General features: G+C 39.7%; 1 protein-coding gene across 1 annotated transcript; it reads right to left on the bottom strand.

The window, feature by feature from the left end:
* Positions 1-778: 778 nt before the first annotated feature.
* gucy1a1 (guanylate cyclase 1 soluble subunit alpha 1) lies at positions 779-6689 on the bottom strand. The gene is made up of 8 exons (XM_047044459.1): positions 6260-6689; positions 5945-6006; positions 5527-5621; positions 4696-5411; positions 3812-4297; positions 2380-2523; positions 1938-2092; positions 779-1264 (listed from the first exon to the last, which is right to left on the bottom strand). The coding sequence occupies exons 1-8, from the start codon at positions 6500-6502 to the stop codon at positions 1105-1107; spliced, it is 2061 nt and encodes a 686-aa protein (XP_046900415.1). The 5' UTR covers positions 6503-6689; the 3' UTR covers positions 779-1104.
* Positions 6690-13220: the final 6531 nt, after the last annotated feature.

The following is a 13220-nucleotide window of genomic DNA, read 5'->3' as shown; positions in this document are numbered from 1 at the left end:
AATGAGGGTTGGGCTACAACATTGCGTTGTAGATTAAAACAGTCGTATCAATCGTGCAACAGAAGGATTTTTACATTTTTATAAAGTTTTTTTTTATTTATTTTTGGTTAATCCAAACCCCCACATATATTACTTGAAGTCTTGTGAAATTATAATGCCTGCATATTGTCTACTGTAGGCCTACTATTAAGGCATTATGTCTACAAAGCAAAGCACTTTTCAATTAGAAAGTACAAGTGTCGTATTTATAGAATGTTTTAAGTGAACGCCAAAAGGTACATTTACCAGAACTGCTGTAGAATAAACTTAGCAATGCTAGCATTGTGTTTGAGAGACATCAAAGGTTTTTACCTAAGGTGTTTGTGTAGCAATTATCTAATATAGTTCATTTCACAAACAAGTATTGTTTTCAAAACGTATTATGAACTGAAGCCAATGTATTTGAGAAGGACTTTATCCATTGTAGTAATTTTACCCATCTTTAAGGACTGCATGTTAGACACACAACCCACATTTGATTAAAAAAAATTGGATGGGTTTCCTCATGTAATTTCTGTTTATTTGAAGATGGTTTGTGTCACTTGGGAAAAATATTGTGCCCCTTTTTATAATCAACCAATATAGTTGGACAGTAAAACCACAGATCACTCCAAAAAAGGACCCTTCGTCTGCTGCTGTGAGATCGTCACTTTCCCAAAATATATGAATGGTCCTTATTTTTCCTTATTATTATGTACAAAATTAAACCACTGACACTATGAAAAGTACAACCAATGCTGTTATTCACAATATTTATTAATAGTTTGATTACAATACAAACAATAACAACGGTAATCAATGTTTATTGGAATGGTTGAACATTCAAGTCGATCTAGCCATGGCATCATAATTTACTATGTGGTTCAAACCTTCATTTTGTGACAAAGGAATGACGTGATTAATATGATGTAAATAAAATTGTGCTCACTAAATAGCATGTCATAACTAATAACTGTTATTAAAACCCCACATTTCAAGCGATATATAGTAAGTTACCTAAAGCAGAATACAGCGGCTATGTTCTAATTTCACAATGCACTTTTATTGTGGCATTTTATGCAAAGTTTACTGCTTCTCTCTTTGAGAGTCATTCTTAATTTGGTTGGGCCATTGATCAGAAGCCTCCAGGAAGTAACAAACTCCAGGAATATCTTCAGGAAAGTTGGGCGGAAGGTCCTGTCTGCTCCGGGGAATGAATGTAAACTCTGGACAATCTTTCAGCAAACTGGATTAAAAGGATGGAGGAAAAGAAACATAAATTCAAGCAAAATGCTGGTTCTATCAAAAGGAGAGAAAAGGAAATGGACTTTGTCTAATCACCTTCCCTGGCCTTCGTTTACAGAGCAAAACCATAGCTTGCGAGTTTTTATGTTTTAAACAGATCACACACAAAATATGTGGATAGCATTAGAAGAATGTTACATAGGCCTACTGCAACAATATGTCCACAATTCACATTACACAGACCTGGTTACCACTGGACAAAGCACTCAAGGTTGTGACCTTATGCAGTAGTATTTTTTTGGTGAGTAGATGGAAATGCAGTTATTAGTTGTAAAGCAAATTCACCTTACATCACATTGTTTTCACAAGTCTTATATAATGCATATGGCAGATTAAACGTTTTCAACTTTGCACCACTCTAAGCAGGGTTAAAATGATTAACTTTGTTGCCTATAAGCAAGTAGACCAATTCTGAAATAAATAATCAAAGACCCTTTAGGTTGTAGGGGCTGTGGTTCAGTGGGTAGAGCGCATACCATATAGGCTAAGGCCTTCCCATATTTCCTGCATGTCATCCCCTTTTCCTGTCACTGTTTCACTGTCTCTATCAAATACATACATTTTAAGTCCCCCATATGATATACATATATATAAATTGTAGGTTGTAAGTGTACCTGTGGGTTGTTGGGCTGACATTGATCTTTCTGGGAACACTACAGGACTCAAACTTATTTGCCAGGGTGACATTGTTCCCAAATAGACAGTAGCGTGGCATCATCACCCCAACGACACCCGCCAAGACCGAGCCAGAATGCAGGCCGATGCGCATCTGAAAAACAAAATTCCCCAGGATTGTTGAAGGAATGTTTTGTGTGTAAATAATTCCTAAAAAGTGTCTTTTTGTGACCTCTCCAAATATCTAAGCGCCCTTTCTCACTCTGAAGAAACTGTGCATTCACACTCAGCATTATAATTTAAAGCATTCAGTTAGTACAATGGAAACCTTTGCAAACTACCATAGGGTTGGATAAGAAAACATTATTTTTGTAAACAATAATTTTGCCACCACTTCCCTCAGCATGGTGCTTCAGGAAGTAAGCTGCGCCCAACACTCACTCTGATTGGATCCCCAGTGGGGGTTGTGACCTCATCAGAAAGCTCCATCATCTTCAGAGCCATTAGTGCAATCTGGACAGCGTGAGTCTCGCTCTCCTTGTGCAGGCCACCAGCCACACAGTAGGCATCACCAATAGTCTCCACCTAGACAATCAGATGACACATTTCAGAGAGGCGACCATGTTACTGCCTTTTGACCTTTACATGTCCACGACACACTCCTGCGAGATACAGAATCAGGTTGTCTTAAATTATTTTTTATTTTATAGTTTTTGGGTGCACACCTGATGTTTCTTCTAGTGAAGAATAGCTGCTATGCTTGGTACCCTACTTTGAACACTCTTTCACAAACCTACTTTGATTATTTGTTGATAGTTTCATGAAATGCAGTTGGCATTTGTCTTACATTCTTTATCTTAGTGAGCACTTCTTTAAATTGTTTACATTTATTTTACTAAGGAGGTGTTAGTGAGATCCTCAGATCCTCAAGAATCATACATTTTTGCCTTTTGCTGTTTTTGGTTTGTACATTTGTAACAATGAGAAAATGTGCAAACGTTAAGTACTTAATTTGGCTAACTAATATCTTAAAATGGCCGTCAGCCATAATGTTACAGTGTATTTAGCATTTGTATTAACAATGTGACTCTGGAGTTTGTGATGTGCGTAGCAGCACAGAAAAAGCACTCAGAAGCTACAGTGTGTTGTATGGTTGAAGTCAAACTATTTTTAGCCACAAATGCAGAATGGAAACAGGGGTCCTGAAGGAACCTTCTGTCTTCTGCGTATTTTACAAGATATTTGTCAAATGTGCCGTTCTCTTTGTTATAGTTTGCTGACACACTGATTATATTAGGAAACCTCCCAGCAGATTAGATGGACTTGGCTGAGAGTGTTGAGTGCGGCGAGTGTGGGTAAGAGAATAAAGTACTGTCTGTTCTAGAACACGTTTAAACCAAGATAAAAATTAAGGGGATTGTAGTTCTGTCAACGGTTTGTGAAAACTATCCTTACAAAATAACTTTTTTTAATTTATGTGACCTTGTGTACTCTGAGCTGGGCCATTCCGTTTAAAGTTCAATCCAAACATTAACTTCTACGCAAGTTTAATACTAATTGTGTACTTGTACTATTGTGGATCTGTACCAAATCAACAAACAAGTATGATTTACCACACATTAATGGATTTCATGGAAATAAATGTATGACTGGAACATATGGTTTACACTGAAGTTTAGTTAGAAATATAATTCATTTTCTATATCTCTTTAAATGATGTTGATATTGTTTGCCTTAAACAAATGTAATCATCTTAAATGTGCACATTGTGCCAAACCGTCACACCGGAAAATATAATACTAGCATACTTAGCATTAGTATAATTAAAGTCAGGTAAATAGGATTGATGGCAAAACTGCTCACGTAATCTCACCTTGTATATATCAAGCTCGCCACAATGGTGGTCAAACCTGGTGTAGAGCTCGCTGAGCATGGTGATCACCTGCATGGGCGTGCATCGCGAGCACACAGCAGTGAAACCCACAATATCTGAGAAGAGCATGGTGACATGGTCGAACTTCTTGGCCTGCACCGTTTGTCCTTGCCACAGCTGCTGGGCCACCGTGCCAGGGAAGATGGTGAAGAGAAGGTCCACGGTCCTCTTTTTCTCCTCTTCAAGGGCTAGGTGAGCATGTTCCAGGGCGGCCATGGCCTTGCCCAGACGCTTCTTCAAGCCGTCCTGCGCTTTTGCCTGCTCCCCAACCAGGACCACATCCCTCAGGGCATTGTGGATGGGGATGTCCGACAAATACAGGCCACGGCCGGTCAGGTCGTCCAGCTTGTCCACACATGGAGATCCCAAGAACAAGATGGCGTTGGACTCTGAGACGTAGATCATCTGGCCTTTCAGGTCCATGGGCTAGAAAGAATGCAATTAACGGAAGATGAGAACCAGTTAAATCATTGTTCCAGGTTGCCATTCTGAAAAGATGGATATTTAGGCAGACAGAGCAGAATAAAGTAATCTATTTTTAGTTGGTGTTGCAGGCGGCATAGAGCTTACTATTAGTGACTTTAATGGGTGAAACAGTTTGACATTTGCCTCTGATCTCATCTGGGGAGTCATGTTGATATTCACCTCAGGCGGTGTGCACCACTAATTACTGCAAATTTTAATTAATGGCTACACACTTGGGTCTCTCTCTGAGCTAATTTTAACATAAATTCAAAGTTTGGGCGATCTGTAATACCTCATTAGTCACAGATGTCAGATTTGAGGGTCAAACCAGTCAAATGGAAACATCGTCCGATGCCTACCTTTCCTGTTTTGTCCTTGGTGGATGTCCCATGCTTGATCCTGATCATAAACTGGGTATTGAGCATGGTCAGAATGCCCTGGAAGGTGCACTTGATCTGGGGAGCAATAATGCAGAAGTGTTCCTGAAATGTGGCAGGCCTTCTGGGGCTGTCCTTCCTGTTAAGCCTCTTCCGGAGGCCTTCTCCAATTTGCAACAGGCCCAGGTCCTGGTCCAGGAAGAGGTGGAAAGGAAAGATGGTGGAAAACAGCGAGGTGGGGAGGGTCCCGGCAGAAGTGGACCTGAGAGGACTAGGGCTCAGGCTCTTGGTGTCCTTCACTACCACCGAGTAGAGGAGTCTGGGCTGCGGGCTGGACTGCAGGGTGCTGTCCTTGGCCCCGGGGGGTTCCATAAGCACCTCCACAGAGGTGTGGTACAGTAGGCTGGCGGCTGCTTTTATCACCCCAGGAAAGTAGAGCTCCGTGGTTGGGTGAGGGTTGAAGAAGTAAACAGTGAGGAGTCCAGGGTCTTTGTCCAAGCAGAGCACTGAGGATTCATTAACACACGCGTCGCTGGTGGTTGCCGGTGGCGATGTGCCTTGTTTTAGGAGGACGTTGAAGCTGTTCAAGAAGTCATGGAGTGCTCCTCCGACCACCCTCAGAATATGACCGTCCTCCTTGTAGCATGTTCTAAAGAGTTCTTCACCAAGCAACACTTTCAAAGTGTCTATTTCAATACCTTATGTTTGTGAAGAAGAGGAGAGATTGAAAGAGAGATACAGAGAGGACAACTAAGCATTTTTGTCACACACTTTTTTGCCGCAGTTTTCTTCTTCTTTTTTTACGTCTCTTACCTGTTTTGCTAGAAACAGTTGTCATGATTTCCAGTAAGTGCTCTGGCTTATCAATGCTCCTGTTTTGACAGATGTCTGCATACCACACTGCTGGGCTAAAGAAAACAACATATTTACTTGCCACTGTTTTTACATCATTAAACATCATATTCAACATATCATTCTCATGATCTCAGTGCTATGAATAATCTTTTTGACCAAACATTTGCAGTACAGCAACAACCCTTTACAGAATTTTAAACCCAGCCGAGTGCTGATACTGGTAGAGATCATAACAGTCTGGATATCCAACATATCAAATAATACATCATATAATACATTATATATGTATATGAAAAGGTTGATCCGTGACAGCAAATCACAGTCTTTTCTGATAATTTTCCCAATTACAGATAAAAAAAGGCCAAGATGTTCTTACCATTTCATGGTTAATGTATGCTGTTTCATCATTTGTATGAAGGCAGAATGTAGTCTTTGAAACTGTAAACAACACAGTGAACAAGTTCATGACTAATACTGGCCAGTACATATTGTGGTAATGTAGATCACCAAAAAGGAATGTCAAACAAATCCACTTACAGGGATCCTGCATAGTGTAGTCATTAAAACGGCGACAGGTTGGTCAGAATTCAGACAGTGCTTTCTAACGAAGAGCAGACCCTCGCGCTCATGAGCGTGCTCAAGTGCCTTTCTGCTGCATCTTTTGAAGATGTCTATAAAGCTTTTAACTTACCTCAGGACATACTAATTTTCGGATGCTGTCTCCTAACGTATGAAGATTAACTTTAGTCCTGCTGGTTCTTCTTTGAGGCAGTCCGCTGCATTTATTTCCATATACATCCTTAGAAATTGGTAGCACATCTGCATCACTGTCACTTGTACATTCCTCAAAGTCTCCGGGCTCCTCGTTCAGGCTTACACTGGAGAAGGGGCATTCGCCAGATATTTTCAGATCTTTCAATTTTGCGCAAAACATTCTTAAATATGTTTATCTCCCGATAAAATGTAAATGTTCATATGGTCGTTTGACTCTGAGATTTGCAACTCCATTTCCAATTACGGCATTCGCACTAAAAAGCATAAAAACAATTGTGGAAAATGCAGTCTACTGTCCACACCTGCCCACTGTCTTCTTCTATTTCAAATGATCGGCGCAAGTCTACATCCACATACAATATTCATAGTAAATTACGAAGCAAAGCGATGACTGAAAAACCAGCACCACAAGCCAATGGGAACTCTCAGAAGATTCACCACCTGGCCAATCAACGCGCATGTAGGTTGGCCGTTTAAATATATATCAGTATGAAATGCCTTTCAGGCGTCTTGCGCGTGCAGTGGACCGTAATGAGTTGGATGCGGCTTTGAGCGCATCGTTACGCACGGGAAATTGCGAGTCGCCAGGGGCTTCTTTTTGTGTAACATTGACTTTTGATCGTTAAGAAATGACTATCCTCAATGGTCCAAACCTATTAACTACCACACTTATGTTTCAACCCATCGAATTGTGTGTAGTTTGACGTAGTTCTGTGGGCAGCAGTTTAGCCATCATTTGAAAATGTGCTTCTTTCCATGCAATACTAAACAAATGTGTTGAGTATTGCATTCCACTCCGTTGGCAAATATCTTACATAACGGTGCAAACCAGTCCGTCATGGCTGAAACCGTAATGAAAAATTTGAAATAATTGAATAAATGTTAGTCCTACATGAACCAATTATTATTATGATAAGTCTAATTCATTAACATGATCATATCCCTATAATAAGGATGATAATAACATACGTCATGGACTCCACTTGAGTGGAACAGCAATAATCATACAGCTACATTTTCAACATTCTCCAAATCAACTAAATACATATAAGGCACAATTGTTTTGGTGAACTATCCCTTTAAGCCATTTCAAGTCTGGATGCAGGCTGTATTAGTCATCCCGTGTATGTGATAATCTAGCCCTGCTTTGACCCTTCTGTAGGAAGATCCCAGGCTTGACCCCAATGTCATGTGACTACAGTGAATTTTCCAAAGGGTATCCCATACCCTATGCTGCAATAGAGCCAAATGTGCAAATGGTCTGGCTTTCAAGTAACATTCAAAGTTATTTAAAGGGCTTTAGACTGTTTAACCTAGAAGAATTGGTTTGTTGATGAGAAATCACACAATTAATCACCAAAGGCTAGCTGTACAAAACAGCTGTGGTTGAGATAAGTCACAATATACAGATTTTAATGCTCTCCCATCTGTAATTCAAAATGCATGTGTTAGATTGTGGTTTGCCAAATTGTCTACCGCTTGGGCACACTGTAGGTTTGTATAATTCAAAGTGAGTTGGAATAGATTTTGGATCCAGATTTTTCTTTTCCTCTTTCTCTTCTCCTTTTCTTCCTACCTCTTTAATCTGTGAGGTAGAAAGATGGATCAGCCCTGGAGGGAGAATGGCCTATCCAGCTAGACCCAAATATTGTATACAGAGTTAATTTGATTTTGTTGACTCATAGAGCTAGACTGGAACCATGGAACTAGAGGGAGGCACTGCAACAATTCAAAATTATGTGCAAGACTGGGTGGTTTTAGAATGGTAAGACAGTGGTGAAAAAAGCTTAATTTGTCATCAATCAACAGTTTTAATGATTATGCTACATGGCATCAACACACTAGTCATGATAACTCATCTTTTGGGGAGCTTAATTGACCTTCAAGGTACACCAGCTGTCTGTTGTATGTCTGTTCATCTGGCCACGTCCACAACCATGGCAATGGTGTCTCATAGATTTCCACTCAAACAAAAGCTGTAACCTTTTCCTTTTGACATCACATCCTTGTTACTTTGTCTACCCCTGGTCACGCTTGGTCGCTTTTGTCACACTAAGCTAATTGAACTCCACCCCCCCCCCCCCAATCCGGCAGCAAAAGACCATATTGACCCTTTAATTGTTTATATAGCACTATGTTAAGTGTGTTCAAGTGCATAGATGTATGGAAATGCCTTGTGTTGTACTGCACTTTATCCTTTTGGATAGAAATATCAGCTTTTTACTCTCACAGCAGATGAATGTGCTCAGACACCATTGTGAATGAGAACATGCAATATTGTCTCTTTGGTTACACAATCTTGCCTGGAAAGTCAGCCAACTCTCCAAGTGGGAGATTTGGTGCAGATCGACGTGAAGACAGAATCTCATTTCCATGTCTCTCTGGTCTTCCTCTGGACTCATTTAAGGCGCAGATTTTACACTCAGAGACAAGTAAGAGGACAGTTGTTATTAACAATGCACATAAGCAAGTCTAGTTCCCTGTGTGTGTGTGTGTGTGACTGGATTTTTAAAAATGTTGATACCATAGCAACATGCTATCCATAGGGATATCTACTTTGCACTGTCCAGATATTTTTGGTCCTGCACCTAGTGACCTTACAGACTAGTGAGTCTGACTAGTGGTGATATGCATGTGTGTGTATGTGCGGACCTCTTTAACTTGAAACTTGGGGTCTGATGTTCTTCAAGGTGGACTTAATATTTGATGGAATTTGGCTTTGTAGTTGAGGTTAAATGAAAAACTTCCTAGATTATTTGAGCAGTAGTTTTATAATCTGACATAGCAAACACATTTCAGATATAAAATATTAAACAAGTAAGGACCAAGAGGGAAAGTTGAAAGCTTTGCAACGTTCCTTGGAGGCCCATCTGGATGACATCCATTGTCCAAATGTATCCAAAGTCAATCTGAAGCCACAAAACTGATTTGTCACTTCAATGGTAATTTAAATATCAACCACAAAGCAAACACAGCCAATCTTTAAAATACATACATTGAAAGTACCTAATTGAAGCTCTGGTTGGTGTTTCTTTTTACTTTTTACTAAGGTGTGTCTACAGAATGTTTATGCCCCCCATTTACTCAAATCCCACTTTAACAAAGCATCTTTTTTCCTTTATTCCCTAAATGCTCTGTGGCAAGCACAAAACATTGGCACATAACATTTCAGTACACATGAAATCTCAGTGTTTCTGGTGAGGTACTGATTTAGTTCCCTGGGGATTTCAAACATCTGGACTGCCAAGATGGATGTTTAATTGAAATTATGAAAATAATTCCAGATTGGCACTGTGGAACTAGATAGTGAATATAAACCATGGGATTGGAGCCAAGAACCAAAACATACCCTTAGACCATGGGTACAACTTTAGGATCTGAGGGTAGTTTGTAACAATCACATCTTACTTCAAACAGTAATGCATTGAAAAAATGGAAGACAGATCACGCTGTTCTGAATCAATGCTATTTTGAGTTCTTACCTTTTGTGACTTGGACTAAAGCGAGCCGTTCGTCTTAAGTGAAGCTGTGGATTTAGGACTATCAGCTGGTTCGAGGTCATGAATGGACAGCAAAAACTTAGAAACAGGACACATAACCTATTTTCTCTCCCCTTCAGGACTCGTTCCTAAATGAAACAGCATAGAGACGATCATGAATAGAAGATGTATTCTCTTTTAACAAGAGTGACAATCTACCCTTTCATATAAGGGAACGGAAATTATGCATCAAACTTAAATTGTTATAGAACTAAAATGCTGTATAGCCTTCTGGGTGTAGCCTACCCTTCAAAAGGCCATTAGAGACTTTATGTTAATCTAATATTCAGTTGTTGTTTAGATGTAGTGCACAAAGAAAAAGTAAAAACGTTTATTGCCCCAATAAATTATCACAGATCCAAACCATAAAGATGGTCGATGTAGTGAAATTCTGAAATGTTTCCTTCATTTGTTACGATTTTGCATCAAATGACCACAACTGTATCTAAATATTTATTACTACTATAATATAATTCTACCTGTATTTAATTCACATTTAAAATGTAAAACAACACCGTAGCAGAACTCCAATTCTGTGGTGTTGTCTCTAAAAGTATTATTTCTATGATAAACCATCAGTTTCCCACGGTATCTGCCACATATCCAGATTCCAGATACTTCTAAGAATACTCTAGCGTCATTTGTTTACACTGCGAATACGAATGGCCACTGCACATGCTACATAGTATTAGCAAAGAACCAACCTAAGACCCCCAACCGCAACATTTTGGGGGGGGGGGGTAAGTCTGTTAATTTATGTGTGGACACAGCTGTCGTCCATCTCACAACTAGAAGGAATGTTTGCAGAGAGGCAGCACATGGTTCAGTGACACAAAAAGATCATGCTTCTCCCTTGAGAGGGACGTGTGTCACAGGAGAATTCTACCTCGCCCATGCGCGGAGATGTTAGAATGTTTTCACGGCGGTCTTGTCAATGCTGGCCTTTTAGTGAGCCAAAGATACACCAAAGCTTTTGTGTCAATACTCCTGTGTATATATATCACCGTTTAAGTGTATATTGCTAATCAGTTAATCTTTGTTTGTACTGTAGCCTACATGTGGTGAGGTGGAAGATGGCACTGAACATCAAGCATTGACTTAAACAACCTGTTTGTGATGCTTTGTAGAAAGTCAGAGGAAATCCAGCTGGATTGTTTAGGTAAATTAGGATACTAGTGCAAGCATGTCATACATCTTAAGATAATGTAATTTTCCTGTCAAGACTCTCCCATCTCTTTCATCCGATGAAAAACAAAGGTTACTTTCTCAGTTGGGTGAATTATGATGTGCAAAAAGCAAGTACCTGCTGAGATGAGCCTTCAGACAGTTAATGAGCAAGGCCAGAGTGGGGAGGCAAAGAACTGCAGGTGAATCGTTTTGGCTAATCCATTGTTCCGTTCCTTCAGAAATTTTGACAGTTCAGGAATAATTTCCATTCATAGGTTGATACAGTTTTTGTGTGGACAAAGACCATTCATGTTCTGTCTTACTGTCGGTAGCCTTTTAACGTCTCTCCCCGCTCTCGGCTGACGCAAAGCAGAGATGAGGCTAGGAAGCCACACAACTCATAACTCTCCGCAACACACTGTGTTTAAAACATTGAGCTTCCTCTCCATGAGAGAGCTTACAACTGTTAGTACATCCTGGGCCAGCAATGGTCTGCAAACAGAGAGATTGGTCACCCAAATATCAGTTGCTTCCAAGTTAATCTTCAAGAAAATAGAGGTCATTCATTTGGACGGATATACAGTGCTGTAATATGAAACACATCTGGCTATTGTCACAAGCCCAAGTGAACTATGACCTCACCACAGCGAATAACTGACAGTAGACCAGTGGATAGGACAGGATTCTAAAGGTAAATCTTTGGGGTCCTTTTAGAGAAAGCTATTTATCATAAAAGTTCAATAAAAATGACATCAAGCGCTATTCCTCACAGCTGTATTATTCATAGTGAACACTTTGAAGTGAATATTGAAATAAATGGTTATGAAGAAGTAAGAGAAGCAAGAGAGGTGGACGTAAGGAAGAAAGGGTGGAGGAGGGTGGTGACTGTGGATGCAGCAATGTTACAAACCTTTCTTTTTACAGTGACTTAGATGCTCGCTTTGGAGTGAATACAATAGTTAATGGAAGGTTTAATGAGGAATATTCAACGTCATGCCATTGTCTCTATGGGGATTGTCTGCATACATTGACTTTCAATTGTTCAACTGGACAGCAACAGTTCAAAAGGCCTCTGTCACAAGTAATGAATATTGGAGTAGGAATTCCTAAAAAGATGTTCACAATGACATTTTAGAAAGGCAAATGCAATGAAATTGGTGCTACTGCAAATATCACAGAATATTAAGAATCACCCTCATTTCACAGTGGGCCCTATAGCTGCTCTTCAATAATGTATAAGGATATTTTGGAGGTATACATGTATGATAATGGACACACAGTTTTCTAGTGACTTACAGATCTGTGTTCTGCTTTGCAAGGAAGACTATATTTTAAATCCAAGGTCAATTTACCCTGCATGGGCTATAGTATGCATGACTGAAATGCCTTGCCCTGAAGCCGTAGCCTATGTGCACCAAAGAAGAGATTGCATTTTTTGACATTTATATTTTCCTGTCTCATCTGTCTTTTCTGTATATTCTTGTCCATCCATCCCTCTATTTTGTTCTGTCTCATTAGCTCCCACAGTAGCTGTAAAAATGCTGCAAATAGTAAACAGAAAAAGAGTGGAGACACATATGTTTTCAGGTATTGCGTAACGCTTTGTACAGATGGCAGGGAATCGGTGCTGATGCCGAAATAATTAGAATGTGTATGCCTCAGTCCTTCAGTGTAGCTTTAGTAGATGATCTCGCTGAATAAAAGTGGCAGCATTGTAAGGAGAGGATGGTTACTATACACATAGTCTTAGTCCCCTAATCCCAACAATTCCCACTTAACAGCTTGTCTGTTATTGCACTCTGTGCATCTTAAAATAGTAAATAACAGACAGGGACAGAGAAATAACAGAGCTGGATTCTGCTAATAACATGACAGGTCTGTGTGCCTCTTTATGTTCAAGTACATTGTATGTTTCAGATTTTCCGTGGTGTTACTCCCCCTTGTGACGAGGTTGAGAGCAGACAATCGAGATGCGTGATCATTCCACCGTTTTTCTTAATTTTTTCAAATGTATTTTCAATTTAAAGTGACATTATTTAATCTAAGGAATGTTTTCATTTATGTTTAGGTAGTGGACATTATATAAAATATGTATCACCAATCAAGTTAACAAACTATTTTTGATCAACAGATTTGGGAGATTTTTGTATGTGCACTACAACACTACAAATA

The sequence above is a fragment of the Hypomesus transpacificus genome, chromosome 22 (assembly GCF_021917145.1).
Source record: "Hypomesus transpacificus isolate Combined female chromosome 22, fHypTra1, whole genome shotgun sequence".
Taxonomy (NCBI): Eukaryota; Metazoa; Chordata; class Actinopteri; order Osmeriformes; family Osmeridae; genus Hypomesus; species Hypomesus transpacificus.
The sequence above is the reverse complement of the archived record's forward strand: the minus strand, read 5'-3'. Positions and strand labels throughout refer to the sequence as shown.